Here is a 20,634-nt window from a genome sequence, read left to right on the forward strand (position 1 = left end):
TTTCCCTGGTGCTGAAATGAAAGGGATATGCCACCACACCTGGCTTTTCCCCGATTTACCTTCTTAAGAATTGTCTCTAAGGCAGCTTCCCCAGAAGCCTGTCCAGATATGTCCTGGATTTCTTCACCAAAATCAAAGACGTGTAGTTCGGACAGCCTCTCTAGGGTCAGCGGAATTTCAACATCCACTAGGAGGGCATCAACAGTTTGTTCAATCGCTGCCCAGTGTCGCGCCTTCAGAGTTGGGTTCCTCAAGTCGATGATCACAGGAAGCTGGAGAGCAAACATTTGGAGGCATTGCATTTTTAATTGTAAAAAGTACAACAGGAGCAAGACCTGCCTAAGAGCAAGCCTGCCACACCCCAGCGCGGATGGAGGAGGGGCTCAGGAAACCCCGTCACTAGCTGAATGAGGAGCTATTGGTAGCTGCTGGCATCTGGGAGCAGGCCTCCCAGGTTTTCTTCAGGGGTGTGGCCCTGAGTAGGTTGCCAATGCTGTATTGAGTGGTCCTAGACCCATGAACATACCGGCGGAGTTTATCAGACTCAGTGGGTGAAAAAGAGTGCATAAGGTTGGGGGTGGGGTGGGGGAGACTGGGGAAAAGTTGGAGGGGAGGGGTGATGGGTGGAATTAATCAAAACACGTTGTACATGGTTTCAATTTATAAATACGGAGATGTAAAGACAGCACCACTTGTACCCACAGTGGAGAAAATTCAGGAGAACAACGCAAATGAAGCAATTTTATTAAGACTGTGAGAACACGGGGTTTCAGGGCGGCTAACTAATTACAGATTTTGGGGAAACTGGTAGTCACGTGTTTCTCTGAAGACCAGAACAGAGGGCAAGGATGGAGTGCCTCACTGAGCAGAGCTAATCGTGAATGAAGTATGTGCTTCTCTGCCCCTCCCACCAGGCTATCCTTGGTCAGGTAAAAATAATGCAGCCTAGAATGGGAAGCTACAGGAAACCGGTTCTCAGTGGGGCCCAACAAAAAAGAAGGGTGTACATCTAGGAGAAAAACAAACAAACAAACAAACAAAAAAAAAAAAACGGAAAACACGGCCTCGGGACCTAGCTCACACGAGAAACAGTAGGTGTCACTAGGAAACAAGAAGACCCAGGTGCTGTGAGGGAAACTGTAGCAACATATCATCTCAAGCCCCGCTGAACTCCCAACTGGAGTTCATATAACACGGCAAACAAAAAGGTAAACCGAGGAAAAAGAATGCTCCTCTCCAAGACTGCAAATCGTGTACTCCAGCAATCACCCACGGCTGCAGATGTGTTTCGACAACAAAACAACCAAAGTGAAAAGACACACAACAGAACACACCTGAGAGTCGGCAGAGATCAGAATCAGACTCAGAAATGGCGCACGGGGGGACAGAGCGTGTAAATGAACTACTGTGAATTTATTAGAGGTCTCAATAAAGAGGGAGATACTGGCAAGGTCGGTATGGGAAGGTCAACCTCTGGGTTGGCTGCAGGAGCCTTTTACCTGCTGAGCAGTCTCACCCACCCCGTTGGCCCTTTTTAAGGACTGGTGTGGCTGTAACGCGAAGTTTCAAACTAGCCCTCTATGTGCGCTACCTGGCTTCCCTGACTTTTCACACTAAATACATCTGGGCAACGCCTGGCTGTGTGGCCCATGGGATAAACGGATATGGCCGTTTGCAGCAGGCAAATCTGCTGGCTGCCCATGTGCTGAGGGCATCAGCATCTTGGCATTGGTGTGTCTACCACTTAACAGACACCCAGTGTCGCTTCGCGTCACCACACTCAACTGCGCAATTTCACCAGTTGTTGAGACAGACAAATCGGATTGTTATTTCTTCTTCCTGAAAGCAACACCCAGGGCATCTGAGTTTGGTTCTGAAATGATCCCCATCCCCTCCCCTTACCTTTTCTTTCATTCTCTCCACCTTGTGTTTGAGCTGGGGCACCACATTGTTGGGCGGCAAGCCTTTTTCCAACTGCGTCACAAATTTAGCATATTTGGTGACTTGACCGTTTAGGGCTTCTGGATCCAAGCAGTCAAATTTGGACTGTGGCGGGGGGGAGGGGGGGGAGTTAAAATACATGATAAAAGTCAAGCTTCTAGTATTATAAAAGTTTTACTTTATTTGAATTTTTTTCTGGCCCTTAAAATTTTAAACCAAATCAAGTCTGGAGGCTTGGAAACAGCTGTTTATAACGTCAACTGCCATAGTTCTTTTCATAGTTTTGTCTCGCTCACCATCGAGTGCAGTACTGTGATCCTTGAGGGCCAATGCTTATAGAGTTTTTTTTAGGAGAAACAGGCTAACGAAGAAGTTATAATAACGCATAAAATATACTAGTGTAAAGATGTATTTATCATTTATATGTTATTATATATTATATATAAAAATAAAAACAATAAATATTACATAAATATATTAAATATAAAATGTTATATATAAATATATAAATATGTATTTAAAATGCACATATATCCATATTTGTATTTTTTAGTTTTTTTTTTTTTTTTTTTTTTTTTTTTTTTTTTTTTTTGGTGTTTTCGAGACAGGGTTTCTCTGTGTAGCTTTGCGCCTTTCCTGGAACTCACTTGGTAGCCCAGGCTGGCCTCGAACTCACAGAGATCCGCCTGGCTCTGCCTCCCGAGTGCTGGGATTAAAGGCGTGCGCCACCACCGCCCGGCGTATTTTTTAGTTTTATATATATGTATAAGGCTATATATTTACTGGCCTGTCTGTCATGTGGACTGAGGGCAACAGAAAATTTGTAACCCTGTATGGTTTCTTATTTCTCCTAGATTCTACACATCCCTTCTGCCCTCTATGGTCTTCTTGCAGACTTCATAGGAGGGGCACAATCTTCTCTGGAAGCCACTGCTCTAACCACTGTGGTGGTCAGAAACTTCTCCAAGTCATTGACACATGAGTTATAGGAGAACATGTAAAGTTCTCTCACGTTATATCACACATGTTCTGCCTCTTTTCTGTTTGCCGTTCATCTGTTCCACCAGAAGGTGGGCTCTGTGAGAGAGAAACTTTACTCTTTCAAATGCCTCTCTGCCTCTCCTATCACCTGGGAATTTTACCCGGAAAACATTTCCTTTGTCATTTCGTTTTTTATTTAGACATGTGGCCTCTGGTTATAGGCATTATCACAGGTAGGATGAAGGAGGAGTGTAAACTATTTGTGAAGCCAATGGTAGTTTGCACATATTTGTATAATACTCGAGAGAGTGGTACTCCAGGGTTGACCGTACTTGAAAGTGGTCACATCTGCTTCCTTTTCAAGTTTTGAAATAAGGACAGGTCGTTGAAGTGAAGCTATGGTGGCTGTCAGACTAGACTCCATAGACATGAGAAGTCACTGCTGAGATTTCTCCTGCGATACTATTCTACTGGTGTGAACAAAATGGCCTCTCCTTCCATCAGGGACAAGAAGAACAGAAGCCTAAGCTAACGGACACCTAAGTGGGTAAATCACAACCCAAACCAATAGTCCTCAAGAACACTGGGGCGTTTCATGGCAACACTGTGTTTAGAAGTCATACTGCTGTCAGATGTCATGTGACGTGGGCACTTCCACCATGCAGCCCTCGTAAACAAAGAGGCCAGCAAGTCTGCCTTAGGAGGAAAGTTTGCTTTGTAGCATTCAGTGACAAAGGGCCTCTTATATTTAACTAGAAGACTGATTATGTCTTCATAAAACCATACTTTATTTTATGCAAAGCAATACAATTTACACAATGAGTAACACTGTAATGGAATGATTTGAAATAGAAAAAAAAACAGAACTTTTCAGGTTACAAAACTCTGCCCTGCTTTTTCTAAGTGGGTCAATGTGACAAATGTATTAGGTGACTAGTCATGTCTAGTTCCTACTGACGATGGCCAATGGAACTAAAGAGAAAGGCCAGATTTCATAACCACTGCCTCAAAGGAACCACACACTTTGAATTCTTTTGGAATGCAAAAATGGACTCATGAAATATGAACAAGGATATGGAGCTATTTTTTTTCTAATTTCTGAGTTTCAAGTCCATCATAGCTGCTTTCCCCCACGACAGATGTGTGAATTCAACTTTCTGAGTACTGAGGTACAGATTTCACTGATGATAAGAAATACATCTGATGTTATTCATATTCAGTGGGATTAGTAAAACACTGTAACCACCGAGAGCTGTTTCCCTACCTTCAGCCACTCCTGCTGGAGTTTATCCCACTCGGACAAGGAGTCCCAGAGCAGCTGCTTGAGCCTCAGCTCAGCACTGACTTCTTCCAGAGCATCAAACTTGGACACTTCCACCTTTAAAACACAAGAGGCAAAACACAGAGCTTAGGGTTCAGACAGAACGACTCTTGTCCTGCTGGCCACTCTGGGTGCAGTGATTTCCTGGAAGAATGCGGGTCCTAAATGGGGAAAGGAAAGGGAAGGGAAGGGAGCGACGACTGAAAGTTAAAAACCCTACAAAGTGCCACACACATTATAATTCCTCCTTTGAGGAGCAAAATATAGTTCATGATATTTCCTTACAACTTACATATCCTGAGCAGGGTCATTACAGGGGGAGCACTGTGGGCTTTGGTTTTGAACGCTTGGTCTTTGGGGGGAAATGGTGAGTCTTCAGACTGACTGCTTTCCTTCAGGGCTCCTATGCTTTGGGGACGGAAGGAGAACATATGTATGTGGTGGTTTCTGGGGGAGATGGTGGAGGGCAGTGAGGTTTAAGACCACAGAATAGCCCCGCTGTTTCTATCCACATGATCTGTAGAGAAACCTTGTGGAGAGGAATAATGCAGACAACCTGAAGGTGTTTCCTTTTTGTAAAGATTTATTTTTTTTATTATTTTATCTATCTATCTATCTATCTATCTATCTATCTATCTATCTATCTATCATTTATTGGATTTTTGAGACAGGATTTCTCTGTGTAGCTTTGGAGCCTTTCCTGGAACTCACTCTGTAGCCCAGGCTGGCCTTGAACTCACAGAGATCCACCTGCCTCTGCCTCCCGAGTGCTGGGATTAAAGGCGTCTGCCACACCACCTGGCTTTATTTTATTTATTTATTTATTTATTTATTTATTTATTTATTTATTTATTTATTTTTGTGTGTGTGTGTGTGTGTGTGAGAGAGAGAGAGAGAGAGAGAGAGAGAGAGAGAGAGAGAGAGAGAGAGAGAGAGAGAGAGAGAACAGGCATCCTTGGAGGCCAGGAAAGGTCATCTAATTCCCTGAAGCTGGAGTTACAGGCCATCCATTGTGGGTACTGAGAATCAAATCCTGTCCTCTGGAAAAGCAGCAAGTACTTTTAACCTCTGAGCCATCTCTCCAACTCCTGAAGGTGTTTCCTTGAGAAATCACATGAAGACTGCTTTGGGTTGGATGTAAGGAAACTTCCATTGAACTGACTGAACAGAAATTGTTGGATTCTGTGGTTAGATTAGAGCTTTGGCATTGGGTGGTTTAGCCTTATCTTCCATCAAAGCCACCAAAGTCATTCATGTGTTTGCTCTTCTCAAATGATTGACAGCTGCAGTAGGAGGTTTGGGTTAGTAGCAGCTGTGTAGGAAGAATCATATGCACCATGTAAAAGGAGTGAGATGCTCCTACCTTAGACATTCTCTCTCTCTCTCTCTCTCTCTCTCTCTCTCTCTCTCTCTCTCTCTCTCTCTCTCTCTCTCTGTGTGTGTGTGTGTGTGTGTGTGTGTGTGTGTGTGTGTGCGCGCGCGCGTGTCTGCATAGTACGTGCTCACTCTGTATATGGGGGCCATGAGCACCTGCTTGCATTTGAGTGTAAGGCACACATATGGCATGGCGCATGTGTGGAGATTAGAGAATAAAGTATGGTGATGGTTCCACCTTCCATCCTGTTCGAGACAGGATCTATTTGCTGTTTGCCACTCCATACACCAGGTTACCTGCCATTCAAGCATCCAAGGCTTCTCCTTGCTTGGCCTCCTCTTTTAGGGGCACTGGGATTACAGTGGCTTCACATGGTTTGGGGAATCTGAACTCAGGTCTTCATACTTGTCCCCACGGAACCATTGATCACCCCACTTTTTCTTTAGAGATTTTTCCCCTAATGTTATGGTAAAAGTACATAATGTGAGATCTATTTTTGAAGGGGATCTTTACGTGTATAGCTCTGTTAAATATCTAGTGTTTACAACATCAGTAGCGGCTGCCGGTGCTTGTTCATTCCCCGGTTATGGAAAGTTATACTGACTGAGCAGGCAACTCTTCATTTCCCCTCCCCAGACAATGGCACTCACGGGGGTGATTTCCACTCCTGTGAGGATGCCTTAGATATTTCACACACTATTTGCTCTTCTGTGATCGGCTCATCTCAATGGAGGGTAAATGTCCAGGTTCGTCTATGTTGCATATGACATGATTTGATTTGTTTTTTTTTTTCCTCTTTCCTTTTCAGTGTGTATGTGTGTGCATGTACGTGTGCATGTGTGTGTGTGTGTGTTCATATTTGTGCAGATGCATGAGTGTATGCATGCATGTGGAAGCTAGGGGACTATTTTTCAGGTTCCAATTAAGTAACTGATTCATTGCTTTGAGACAAGGTCTCTCACTAGCCCAGAGTTTACCAAGTAGCCCACACTGGCTGACCAGAGTGTCCAGGGATCTGGCTGTCCTTGTCCCCTCCCCCCAGCTCTAGGATAAGCATGTACCACACACCTGGCTTCTTTAAATCATGAGACCTAGGGATAAAACTCAAGTCTTGTGCTTGTACAGAAAGACTCTTCTGGCTGAGCCATCCCCCACACTTTTTTCTGATTTTCTTATTTTGTAAAATTTGCCTTATCTTTGATTATGTGTATCTCTGGGTGGATTTGTGCATGTGAGTGCAGATGCCCAAGTAGGCCAGACACATCAGATTCCCTGGAGCTAGAGTTAGAGGTAGCTGTGAGCCACCCAGTTTGGGTGCTGGGAGCCAAACTCAGGTCCTCTGCAAGACCAGTATGAGCTCTTCACCCCCTGGTCATCTCTACAGCCCCTGTTTTTGTTTATCTTCTTAACTGGTATGTATTCACTATAATGTCTTTCAAGTGTATCAAGCACTGTAATCAAGCATTTCTACTCCATACACTGCCCTATATTTTCTCTCTTTTCCTGGAGACTCTCCTTTTTCCGCATCTCCCTTCTGTTTTCAAGACACACACGTGCATTTTAAATGCTCTCTCTATAAAAGCTAGAATCCACAAATCACAGAAAACACATGGTATTTGTGTTTTTGAGTCTGGCTTATTTCACTTAACACAATAATTTCCCTCTGTTTTTCCTGGAAATGTCATAATTTCATTCTTCCTTATGCTTGAGTAGAACTACCCTGTGTACACATATCACATTTTTCTGTATCCACTTATCTGTTGATGGGAATCTAGGCTGATTCTATAACTTCACTACTGTGAATAGTGTAGCATTAAATTTGGATACAGAGATATCTCTGCGGTATGTTGATTTAAAGTCCTCAAGATATACACCAGGAGTGATGTAGCTGCATCACAGTTTTAGCTTTTGAGGAACCCCATATTTATTTCCATAGGTGCCAAGTTAATTTGCATTTCTACCAGCGGTGTATAACAGTTCCTTTCCCCCATATCCTCACCATCATGTCCGTTGGGGTTTGATTAATAGTAATCATTCTGACTAGGGTGAGATGGATTGCAGTACAGGTTCAATCTGCATTTCCTTGATGATTAAGGATACTGAGTATTTTTCATATATGTATTGGTCATTTGTACTTCATCTTTTGAGAGCTGTTGTTTCACCTCATTAGCCCGTTTATTAAGTTGCTTATCTTTTTGTGCATTTGGTATTTTGAGTTCATAGTAAATTATAGATATCAATCTGTCAGTTGCAAAGATTCTCTGCTATTCTGCAGGCTGTCCTTTCCCTCCACCTTCTTGTTTTCTTTGCTGTGCAGAAGCTTTTGAATTTCCTTTGTAGAGTCCTTTCCAGAAAGGCCTTGCCTGTGCTCACATCTCGAAGCTTTCCCCTGGCAGCTTCAGGTCTTACACTGAAGTCTTTGACAAATATATATTTGTACAGGGTAAAAGATGGGAATCTTGTTTCACTCTGAATATGTGGATACCCAGGGTCCCTGGGACCATTTATGGAAGAGGCTTTTCTTCTCCGATGTATGTTTTTGGCATTTCTGTCAAAATCCAGGCGGCTGTCGTTGTGGGTTTAATTCCAGGTGCTCTGGTCTGGTCCGCTGACCTGTGTGTCAGCTGTTCCCCGGTAGAATTCTGGATTTGTTCCTCTGGCTCCGCAGCTTTGCGGTGCCTCCAGCCTTGTTCTTTTTGCTGAGGGCTGCTTTAGTTCTCCGGGGTCTTCTGTGTTTCCCTTTAGGCTTTATCCCCTCACTCAGGTTTACACCTGTCTCATTGCCCGGCAGCAAGCTTGTTGCTTTTCAGACTGCTTGACTAAGGCCTGGCCTCAGGAGAGGACCCGTCTAAGGACGCTGGAGTGAGTGGGTGCATCATGTTGTGAGGCGCAGGCCACTCTGCCAAGACTTCTGAGACACCAATAGCACCTTCCTCGTGCCTGGAGACCTCCTGTTTTTGATCTTAGGGATTATTTCTTTTCTAGTCTTTCATTTATCTTTTGCTCTCTGGAAATCCTGTTTTAGGTGTGAGCATCTCTTGGTTCTCTTCTCTTCTCTTCTCTTCTCTTCTCTTCTCTTCTCTTCTCTTCTCTTCTCTTCTCTTCTCTTCTCTTCTCTTCTCTTCTCTTCTCCTCTCCTCTCCTCCTCTCCTCTCCTCTCCTCTCCTCTCCTCTCCTCTCCTCTCCTCTCCTCTCCTCTCCTCTCCTCTCCTCTCCTCTCCTCTCCTCTCCTCTTCTCTTCTCTCTCTCTCTCTCTCTCTCTCTCTCTCTCTCTCTCTCTCTCTCTCTCCATCCTCAGCCTTCCAAACCTCGCTTTTGGGACTCACTTTATCTCTGGTTCAGCTCTTCTTTCATGTAACACCAGGATGAGTCAGGCAAAGCTCATGGAATCAAAATATATGCAAATGCAGAAAAAGCTTGAATTTTACTTAAGAAAAAAAAAAAAGCTAGAGGGGCTGTAATGAACCACATTTTGAGATGCACACTCATTTTAACATAGCAACTTCAGAGAAGTTTGGCTGAGAATTTCCCATGAGGATATTTTGTCTCTCACTTACTAGTTTTTTGCATTTGTATGTATGTGTGATACACATGCATGTGTATATATGTTTGTATGTGTGTGGGTGCATGTGTGTGTGTGTGTGTGTGTGTGTGTGTGTGTGTGTGTGTGTGTGTAGAGGCCCGTGGTTGACGTTGGATATTCCTTGATTGCTCTCTGCTAGATATTTAGAAGTACTGAACCCAGAACTTGCCAATTCTTCTAATCTAGCTAGCCAGTTTGCCCTGTGGATACCCTGTCTGCACCTCCCAGTTGCTGGGATTACAGGCAGGCTACTACACGGGGCTTTTACTCTGGTGCAGGTATGGGGGAATCCGAACTCAGTCCTCACACCTGTGCATCAAGCGCTTTATCTGCCATTTCTCCAGCCCTCCAGCCCTCTTGTGTACTCGGCTTCCCTGGTGTGCTTGCGGCACACTGACCAGAGCACAGCTGTCCACTGAGCGGTTCTGGTTTGTTGAAAGCAATTCTGCATAAATACACCTTTGTGTATGCGTTCCGGAAGCAGATGGGAACAACCGTGGTTACCTTGAAATTCTTCTGGTAGGATTTATACTGAAAGGCACGTTTCTGAAGGTCATCCAGAACAGTCTGCAGATCACTCAGCATCAGCTTTATCTTCTCCTGGTCAGCATTAATATCCAAGATCTGTGGGTCCTGTAAACAATCAATGTGGGTTCTGGTTAGGCGGGCTTCCTCGTTCATGACGGTTAGGGGAATTAATAAACCTGTTTCCAAAATGCATTTTCCCTAATTCTCTTTGACTCTTAGAAACTATGTTAAAAATGGGTGGCTTTTTCCTAAATGCTATATGTCAGCCTAGTAAAAAGTAGAGAGCTGCAGAAAGACATGAAATGGGGCATGACTCTTTTAAACAGAATGTAGGGGCTGGCCACATTGCTCAGTGTGCAAAGGCACTTGCCTCCAACCCGGATGACTTGATTTCGAGCCCTGGGACTCACGTAGTGATGGGAAGGTGCAAGCGGTCTTCTGACCTGCATACACAAGTGCCCTGGCCCACGTGTTACCCCCTCTCCACCTTTGACACACACAATGATACAATAGAACCTGGGACAGTCTCCTTCACTTCCTGCTTGAAACAAGACTTCAGCTGTGGAGATCTGAATGTGACAGGGGAGAGAGGGCCATGATAGAAAGTTTCCTTCTTAAAATAAAGCAGCAGAAAATGCTTTGAATTGTGAGAGACCGTGAGGAAGATCAGATCCTTCAAGTATTTTCTCCGTGCTTTGGGGCTGGGCGGTGGTGGCACACGTCTTTAATCCCAGCACTCGGGAGGCAGAGGCAGGCAGATCTCTGTGAGAGTGAGGCCAGCCTGGTCTACAAAGAGAGTTCCAGGAAAGGCGCAAAGCTACACAGAGAAACCCTGTCTCGAAAAAACAAAAAAAACAAAAAAACAAAACAAAACAACAACAACCCCCAAAAAAATGTGCTTCGGATACTAGGTGTGTGTGAGTTTCCCTCTCAGAAAACCAAGCAGTTCTACATCAGCACTAGGCTGAGTGTCCTCCAGTGCAGTTCAGCCTGATGCTATCTATCTGGAGACCTCGGATGCCACAGGTTGAGGGCTCATTCCCAAGACTGTTCCCCTTCTGATACTGATGGCAAGCCCCTGTACTTGAGGTTCCCATGACTCCTCCTTAGGGTCAATTCATTTATCACAGTGGTTCATGGAACTTAAGAAGATATTTGTACTTCAGGAGCTTAAGAAGATTGTCATGACGGAGACAATGAAGAGACACAGGAAAAATAAAAGCTAACTTGTTGAAATGAAATATAGTTTCTAGATGACTTGAAGAATAAATTGTAAGGTTCTAACCACAAAACAATAAGGATGTGATGTGATGGATAGATCAATTAGCTTAACAAATTCCATAGTGTGTGTGTGTATATATATATACACATATGTATATATACATAGATAGTGATGCACAGTGTAAATACACTGTCATCCCCGAACGGGATGGATTATTTGGAAAGATCTGCTCCTGCTCACCTGTGCTTGCAACTTGACTTCATTCACTTCGTTGTTGAGATCTTCAAGGTCTCGACCCAAGTGCAGACAAAACTGTTTGATGCTTGTTTCTCGATCGCCCACGGATCTGTCAATGGCGTTCCGCACGGCAGTAATGGATGGCTTCATAGTCGCAAAGACGGCAAAATCTTCAGGGGGTGTGGGCACCTGATACTGTTCAATGAGCTTGTACATCTGAACCACCGTATTCCCTTCTTCCTCCAGGCTTTCGATCTGCAGAGAAACGTTGTTCGTGAAACACAGTAGAGTAGCAGTGTTTTCTGATAGGAGACACCGCTATGAGATATGAACATCAAAGTGTTAATGGTCAGTTCACGAGTGCACTTGGCATGGCCATCTAATTGGCTGAAGCTGGTCACATGATACATATAAATATGACTACAGTACAGGTAATTGGGTAATTGAGTCCAGGGCAGGGGTGGGGGTGAGGTGGTAAATGTTCAGAGATCAGTACTGTTAAGTAGTCTTAGAAGGTAAAATCAGGTTCTCTCTCTCCCCACTTCCTGTTCCTTGCTGCATTACACAGTGCCAGCCAGTTTCTAAGACCATACATGCTATGATTGTTTGCATCTGAGTGTCAGGGGCATGTACTGAGCAGCTGTCACTGAGGAGAAGCCCCTTGGGTGTGGGAAAACCATGTTCCTAGTTCACAGGTGCAGAACCCAGATCTATGGTGATACTTCGCTATAATTCGCTAAATTATTTTACTGCATCCCAAATGGCTACTCACCAACTTGATGGTCTACTTTCAGTGGACAGTGTGTTTCTTGTGTTCCTTAATTTTCAGGGAACAAGTGATTCTGCAGTTTGGAGGAAATCCCTCAACCCCGACTCTGCTGCCGCATGGTTATATAAGCTGCAATGTTCACACAGTTGGGACCTGGAGAATCCAGCTCCGACTGGTCTTCCTCTTGAGCACAGCCAGAGTTAGATGTAGGTGTGAACACAACTATCTGCTTTTGTGGGAAAGCTGACTACTGTTCCTTAGCATGAGACCTTGTCTGCAGTTGGGGGGGGGGGGCTTGTGGAGAATAGGTCTCCGCCTGTACTTTGCAGGACAGTGGCCTTAGGAAGCTCCTTCACACAGGCTGAAGTGCTCCTCCCGGAGTTTCTGACTAACAAGGCCTAGGGAGGGGCCCAAGGATGCATCTTTCGAGCAAACACCCAGGCTCTGCTCTGCTCTGGCCTGGGCCCTTTTGAGAAGCTGTTTTCTAGAGAAGAACAGAGCTCAGCGAGGAACAGGGAAGGCCTTTCTGTTTCTTCTCTGCTTTTCTAGTCCCCACTCTCCATCCTTTGTATCTAGCCATAGCTTCCAGAACATCTCAAACAAACTTAGAATACATTTTCCATTTCTTTTTATTAACAATTTATTTTATTATTTGGTGTATGTGTGTTGTGGGGTGTCTGAGGGGGCCAGAAGCTGGTGTCTGGATCCTCTGGGGCTAGAGTTACAGGCAGTTGTGAGCTGCTTAATGTAATAGGAACCGAATTCAGGTCCTCTGGAAGAGCAGCCACCCCTCTTGATCTCTGAGCCACCTCTCCAGCCCCATGTTTCCAATTTCTACGTTAACTCATATGAGTTTGGACTGCTTTCAACAAAGTTTCTAGCACCTGAAAGCTAGTTACAAATAGACCAAATTCTCTTTATATAAAAATCAGTTCTGTCGCTTTTGGTGGCTGGTTGGACTTTCAGCTGCTCCTGGGGAGCTGCTGGTGGCCATGTTTGCTATTACAGGATGACGAAGCGGCAGCCTGTCTGTTGGAGAAAGAGCAGTCACATGAGAAGCAGAGAGGACAGCTGGAGGGGGAGGGTTGGAGCTGTCCTGTTCTGTCCTTGGTTAGTTCTGAACCTAGCTACACTCGTGAGTGGGGGCCTTTCCGTGAAGCAGCTTTGAATCCTTAAATGAGGATCCCATTTTGGCCTAGGGTAGGTCACGAAAGGTTTGGCTTTTTGTCCAAACACAATAATGAACGCGTAAGGATAAATCTTTGACGTCTTTAGTCCTCAGGGATGCAGTACGCCCAATGCAGGAACTCTCTGCCTCCTTGAGAAGGGGCTGTTCTTGAAATAACTGACAGGAATGTCACTTTTGCAAGCACGAGAAAGAGGCTCTACTCTTAGTTCTGTTAATTACGTATAACCAACTTTTACTTTGTCACATTTCTTCGAATTCTGATATTTTAGAAAATGAGTTATCACTGCTTTAATGCCAAACTGATAGGAATGAGTTTAGGGACAGTTAATTATTAGAGGCAAATGTTATATTGCTGCCACAGGGAAGAGCCTGAGAGGAGGAATCAATCAAGTTTCCAGGGAGAAAGCAAGCAAGAGAGGCACTCACAGGAGGGAGGGAGGGAGGGAGACAGAGAGGCAGAGAGAGACAGAGAGAGAGAGAGAGAGACAGAGAGAGAGAGAGAGAGACAGAGAGAGACAGAGAGAGAGACAGAGAGAGAGAGAGAGAGAGACAGAGAGAGAGAGAGAGAGAGAGAGAGAGAGAAACAGAGACGGTCTCTAAGCTAGTTTGAGTTGCTTTTGTCCACTTTTAACGGAATATCCTGAGGTGTTATGTAGATGTAAGCTAAAGGATTATGACCCCACGATGGCCAACATCCATGCTACCACTTACTGCAAAATTATAATAGCAATGAACTGTGCTTGAGAATGTTGGCTTTGTGGTTGAAGACATTTAGATTTTGATTCCAGCTTTACCATATGCAAGTTCTGTGAACTTGGACAACAGTCTATTTCACTTTGTTTCCTCATCTGTAGTATTTGTGAGGAGGGAAATGCAAGGCATGCAAAAACTTGATGTGATACCTGGATGGTTAGAATTTGGTAAAGGTTAGTTGCCATTACTGTTAAAATAAATTAACCATGCCTGAAAGTGTTTCTGAGACTTAGGCGACTGAGTCCTGACCCTGTGCCCCTCATTTTTTTCTTGTCATGCACCTTCCTTTCCTACTGTGTGGTCTAAGGCACTGAAATAGAGGAGAACAACCCACTTACCCGCTCCTGGATTTCGTCAAGGAAGACTAAGCTGTTCACATACTCTATGGTAGTGGTTGGAATGAACTCGAGCTTATACTCTGCATCTTGGGCCTCTGAGATGATGGCGTCCACTTTTTTCTTGCTCAAATGGGGAAGCATAAGATTTAGTACCTAAAAAATAAAGAAGAAGATGAAAATAACAAATAATCAAGCATTTCTGCTTTCTTGCATACTTTAAGAAGTCTTGGGAGCTGTTCAATCAGGAGGTGTGGAAACAGCAGAGTGTGAGGACAAGCTCTCACTACATAACTGCCTTTCAAATGAACCAAAAGCAAGGCCGGATTTGGACAGTCATTTTTAGGTTGTAGAGTTTATGGCACAGTTTGCTTAGTGCTCTGATACCTTGCAAGGATGCCTTCTGCTCCTCTGTCCTATGCAGTGGACACAAGGCCGCTCCCTTCAGCATCAGGTCCAGGGCCACTCTTTTCCTGTTGGCTAACAGCCATGTGGTTTGGAGGAAACTGGTCTCCTCAGGAACATAGATAAAGTTTGACTGATCCCAGGGTGAACATGAGCAAGGTTTCTTTGGAACAAAGTGATTGGACTCGGGTGGACCCCTGACCTTGGTAGTTTTTGCTTAGGGCTGAGGGAGCTGTATATAAAAGTCTAATCTCTTCTTTATCATTTTATATAGAAGGGAAATATCCAGCCTGCAGAAACCTTCAACCACCACTTCATAAACGTGAGGAAATGCTCATCTTAGAGTGATGGCACATCTATCAATTAGAGAGAAGAATGAGGGAAACTGAGTGCCTGGTGCTATGGGGACTCTGGGTGTTCACTCAATTTCTGGACATTTTTGAATGTATAAGTTTTCTGAGCACCCAAGTTTGAATTTTATCTTCTTTGAATTGGTATGTTGGTTGTGCTTTAAAAAGTGTTTAAATTAATTTGTATTTACTCCAATTGTATCTGTATAACATAATGTATATTAGTTTTTTTGTCTGAATGCACATGTGTGTATCATGTGTGTGGCTGGTGCCCTTGGAGGCCAGAAGAAAGTATCTGAACGGATGGTTGTGAGCTGCCATATGAGTACTCGAAGCAAATTCAGGACCTCTGGGAGAGAAGCCAGTGTTCTTAACCACTGAACTACCTCTCCAGCCTATGTTCCTCCCTCCCTCCCTTCTCTTGGGCGCTCTCTCTCCCCTCCCTCTCTCTTTCCTCCTTCTCCTCCTCCTCCTCCTCCTCCTCCTCCTCCTCCTCCTCCTCCTTCTTCTCTCTCTCTCTCTCTCTCTCTCTCTCTCTCTCTCTCTCTCTCTCTCTCTCTCTCTCTCTCTCTCTCTCAGAGATAAAGAAGCAACACACCAGAAGAAAGCTCTCTGTCATACACATAATGCCACAGCAGAGATTAGCATTCAGGTTGCCAGTCTTTCTATCATGTACACTTAGAGTGAGCAAAGATTTTCCTTAAGGTTCAGACAAAAATATGTCAGACTTGCAAGGGCATACACTTCTGTGGCAAACCCCCAGCTCTGTCCTCGTAACAGGGCAAGAAGCCACAGGCAGTGCATAAACATGGTGACTTGACTCGTTCTGATTAAACTACATGTACAGAACACTAGGCAGGCTGATGAGCCATGGAGTTCTCCAGTTGTGTTTTTTCCATTGTCCTCTGGAGGCATTTGAGAAGACGCAACCACGTGCTACATCTAAAGGAAATGCTTTGTTGGTCGTGTGAGTTATTCTGGATGCTGAAGAAGAGTTAGCTCAGGAAATGATCCCTTAAATTTGATCTTGGGATTCTATATTTTTGGTTGTGAGCCTAGCCTTTAACAGCTGAGCCATCTCTCCAGCCCTGATCTTGGGATTCTAATTGAGCAACCGTCCCACTGGCACACTGAGCAACTAGTAGTATCCTTTCTAACAAAGTTTGGAAATGTTCCAAGGAAACAGGAGTGGGAATTGAAGCCTGCCATCTCTTTCCCTATGGTACCTAAAAGTCGACAATGTCTGCAACAGAAAGAATATGGGTCTTTTTCTACAAGTTAAGGATGGGGCTGCAGAGAGAGTCAGCAAAGTGCTTGCTGTATGATCACTAGGTTTTGAGTTTGGTCTCCGGAACTCACATAAAAATGCCAAGTGTGGTGTGCATTGCCATCCTGGGGTTGAGGAGGTAGAGATGGGTGGATCCCTAGAATTTACTCATAACAGCCTCGCTTACTTGGTGAGTTCTAGGCCAGTGAGAGACCCTGTCTTGAGAAATAAGGTGGATGGTTTCTGAAGAATGACAGCTGAGCTTGTCCTCTGGATTTGCACACTTACAGACACACATGGAACAGCACACACACACACACACACACACACACACACACGCACGCACGCACGCACGCACGCGCGCGCACGCACGTATGCAAATCAGGGGGGGTCACCAATATTCTTATGATAATTTCAACATTTGTAATACACAAGATCAATATATTTCTTTCTAAAGACGGAAATATTTGCAGACACCATAATTAAAATGATAATAAGGGTAGGCACCATACATGGTAGATCTTTTTCCAGCTCACAGTTACCTCCAAGCACCGCAGGGGCGATGGGATTAGTTTCTCTTTCAGCTGCTTGGTGTCAATAAGCAGCAGGCCTACGTTTCGGGTGGGTCTCAGGGCTACGGAGTCCTTGTGCTGCTTGTGATATTTTTCCAGCTGAGTACTGAAGAATTTGACATCTACAGAAAACAAGATGCATAAATGATAGAATCTTTCACACTAGTTTTTAAAGGAACTGCCTACAGTAGATTAAAGACCGCCCCAGCCTGAAGGGCAGCCATTAAGTAACAAACAATAGATGTGGTGCTGGCGAGGGTGTGGATGATTGGGACCCTTATCCCTTGCTGGTGAGAATGTAAAACTAGCCCAGCCACAAGGGAAGGCAGCACGAAGCCAGGTACATCTACCGTTTGACCCCTCAGTACCACTCCTTGGTGTATAGAGGAAGGACTCCAGGGCAACACATCACAGAGACACTGGTACATCAATGTTACTGCAGCACTACTCATGATAGCTAAGTTACGGAAACAACGTAGATGTACGGCAGCGGAAAAGGATAAAGAAAATGGGATCGATATACACAATGGAGTTTTTTCAGCTGTCAAGAATGAAGTTATGTTACTTGCAGGAAAATGACGACAGGCCACCAGGTTAAGCAAATTAAGCCAATCTGAAAAAAACATATTTTATGTCTTATAAGGCCCGTAGGTTTTGTATAGATAAATAAAGTTGTATGTGTGTATATGACATGAAAATAGAAATGAAGTTGTCCAGAGGCACAGGAGAGTGGTGAGATGGGGAAGAAGGGTAGATGGGGGAGGAAGGTGATGGAGGGGTGGGCTATGGGGGTGATAATACATCTCATTGTCCAGTGTTTACTACCTTGAGAATCTTTATGTAACATGCTACCGTTACAGTGAATATACCCAAGGAAAAATTTAAATTAGTAAATTTATGTATGTATTTATGCTATTACCTATACTTAGAATGCTTTGTATAACTCTAAAATGTTAATTCATTATGCTTAACAGTACCCTTTTCCCATAATAAAAGCCCACTATTTTACAATGTCACCATCACGTCTTTGGGCTCTCATTAGGAGATAAAGAATGAGATTAACGTTGGGCACGCCTCCTATGCTTTACTTTCACACTTCATAGACACTGGGTTTCTAACAAATTGAAGGTCTGTTGACATTTTTAGCAATGTTTGTTATTTCTTTTATATCGAGGACTATGGGGGGTCCAGCCCCTCGATAGTCCCCTCCCAGGGTCCGGGAAGAATCTACAACCAGCTGATAATTAATCTTTGATGAAAAGAAATGAATCTATGTACACGAAACCCCTTAGTTCATACACTTTATTATTATTCTGTGATAGTTCTCTCTCTACACAGCTTCTATTCTGCTCTCATGCCTAGCTCCTTCCTTGCCTGATTTCTCTATATTTATCTACTGTCCCCTCTAGGTTCTATCTTAATTCCTTCATCTAGTTCTGTCCCTTCTAGGTTCTCATCTATCTAGTTCTTTCCCCTATCAGCTCCTCTCCCGTCTTCTTTTCTCTCATCTGGCTCTTCCTCGTCTTATTCTTCCCCATCTGGTTCTTCCTCATCTTCCATCTCGTTCCTCTTGTCCTCTCTTCTAGCCCTTCAATCTACTTCTTCCCCATCTCAGTTTGTTCCTCTCCAGTTCTTACCCATCTAGTTCTTCCATTCTCTTTTCTCTTCTCTCTCCTCGTGCCCTGGGAGTCCTGGTATATATACCCTTACAAGCAGTATTCCCTTAGCAGTGCAAAACCAGGCTTCCAGGGTCAAATGGAGGGGTGATAAGAATCACATAGGGAGGCAATAACTGTTAATTATCATTTGCAACCCCAAAGGGAAGTGACCAATGGGGAAATGAATTAACTAAAGGCTAAATTGAGGTAATATCTAAGAAGAGGGCTCTTATGTGCTCAATTATAATCTTAAATGTGATTGGTAGAAAGTGTTAAGAATCTATAAGTTGCTAGATCAATGGGAGAAAATAAAACTGTCTTCTTTTTTCCTGTGGCTCCTATCTGTCCAAGCTATCTGCCGTTTTCTGCAGGGTGGGGGAAAGTGTGCTCAGTCACTAGGGCAACCTGTGTACAGCTAGATGCCTCTGGTGATAGTTAAAGGGAGATCTGGAACTGGAGGTAAGGTTTGGGAAAGGAGGAAATTAAGCTTAATTGGCACATCTGCCAGGCCTTCTCAAACAGGTAGCCTGAATGCTTAAGTCTGTTCTTAGAGAGTACAGAGGTATCTCTGATAAGGTATTTTTCTCCATCCAGTGATGGACCTGGCCAGATGCTACCAATAATGATAATTACAGGGTGGCTTGAACTGGGAGTTCTGGCTGAGCATAGCTGTTAGCACAGAAGGTTATCTAAATATTCCTAGGAGTGGTTAGGTAAGGAGTTAGCAGTCTATAAAGTTAGTAAGGCTGTAAGAAAGGAGGGGTCTGAGCTAAATTGTATAAAGCTATTACTTAATGTCTACCTGACCTAGGTGGTGTCCCCTTGTAGAATTTACCTTAAGTCAGGAGACTCGCCTGTGGGTTGTTACCACTGTTAGTCCTTGGAAATTGGGTGACCACCTGGGTGATGTCTCCTTTAGTCCTTAAAAGTGGCTAGGGGAGATATCTGATTCAAGAGAAAGCCTTTCCTGAAGCTGTTCTCCAAATGCCTGGAATGTGTATGTCTAAAGAGTGATCAGTCCACATTGTTAGCCCTTCTTAGGGAAAAATCAATTGGGAAAACTATGAAGGCACACATGATTTTCATAACAGAATACAGCTGATATATAACAAGCCAAGTAACACCAAAAACTCCTTGGGATTTGACTTCCTCTGGAGAAATTCCCTGATCCCTCCAGGTAGTGACTTTGCCATAACCAGCTGAGTTCTTATGATATATTCCTGCAGCCTGCAGCACTTTTACTTTTGAGATTATAATACTTACATCAATTCCCCCTTTCCTTTCCTCCTTCCAAATCCTCCTACGTATCTTCCTTGATCTCTTTCAAATCTGTGGCCTCTTTTTCATGAATTGTTGATATATACACATGTGCATTTACTCCTCAGTACAACCTGCTCAGTCTGTGTAATGTTGCTTGCATGTGTGTTTTCAGGGCTGACCTTTTTTTTTTTTTTTTTTTTTTTTTGGTTTTTCGAGACAGGGTTTCTCTGTGTAGCTTTGCGCCTTTCCTGGAACTCACTTTGGAGACCAGGCTGGCCTCGAACTCACAGAGATCCGCCTGGCTCTGCCTCCCGAGTGCTGGGATTAAAGGCGTGCGCCACCACCGCCCGGCTAGGGCTGACCTTTTGATACTGGAAAACCAGTTTGTGTGCTCCTGCCTGGGGAAGGCTATTCCTCCCACTCTCCTTACCTTGTGTCTTCTTCTTTTTTTTAAATAGTGCACTGACCCCAGTCTGTGTGGCTCGTACACTCCTGGGTACAGCTTAGTTGCCTTGCTAGGGCCACGTCTTTGAGGAGAACTGACTCTTCCTCCCCTAGCAGCCACCAACTGCCAATGGTTCCTCAGTTAGGTTTGGGGATTTTGAGCACCTTCCCTGTCCATGCTGGAACATGGCTGGCTTCATCTTATCCAGGTCTTGTATAGGCAGCCACAGCTGCTGTGAGTTCATGAATGCAGAGGTCATGTGTATGCAAAAGATATTGTTGCCCGCCAGTCCTCCTGACCTCCGGCTCTTGCTATCTTTCTGACACCTATCTGCCATGGTCCCTGAACCTTTGGAGAAGAGAGTCTGGTGAAGATGTCCTATTTGTGGCTAAGCACTCCACTGACACAATAAGATGTTTTTAAATTAAGGCACATCTACATTT

At 44.2% G+C, this 20,634-nt stretch overlaps 1 protein-coding gene across 4 annotated transcripts in view; it reads right to left on the bottom strand.

Moving 5' to 3' along the window:
• Dnah6 (dynein axonemal heavy chain 6) overlaps nt 1–20,634 on the bottom strand; it is a 233,090-nt gene that overhangs the window by 165,073 nt on the left and 47,383 nt on the right. For all 4 annotated transcript variants that reach the window (XM_042273489.2, XM_042273487.2, XM_042273488.2 and 1 more), the window contains exons 13-19: nt 16,799–16,950; nt 14,238–14,390; nt 11,192–11,443; nt 9,706–9,834; nt 4,187–4,300; nt 1,903–2,046; nt 60–272 (exon numbers count right to left, since the gene is read on the bottom strand). In XM_042273489.2, coding sequence (XP_042129423.2) covers nt 60–272; nt 1,903–2,046; nt 4,187–4,300; nt 9,706–9,834; nt 11,192–11,443; nt 14,238–14,390; nt 16,799–16,950 — 1,157 coding nt within the window. The remainder of the gene's footprint in view (nt 1–59; nt 273–1,902; nt 2,047–4,186; nt 4,301–9,705; nt 9,835–11,191; nt 11,444–14,237; nt 14,391–16,798; nt 16,951–20,634) is intronic.

This window comes from Peromyscus maniculatus, chromosome 3 (genome assembly GCF_049852395.1).
Source record: "Peromyscus maniculatus bairdii isolate BWxNUB_F1_BW_parent chromosome 3, HU_Pman_BW_mat_3.1, whole genome shotgun sequence".
NCBI classification, from domain to species: Eukaryota; Metazoa; Chordata; class Mammalia; order Rodentia; family Cricetidae; genus Peromyscus; species Peromyscus maniculatus.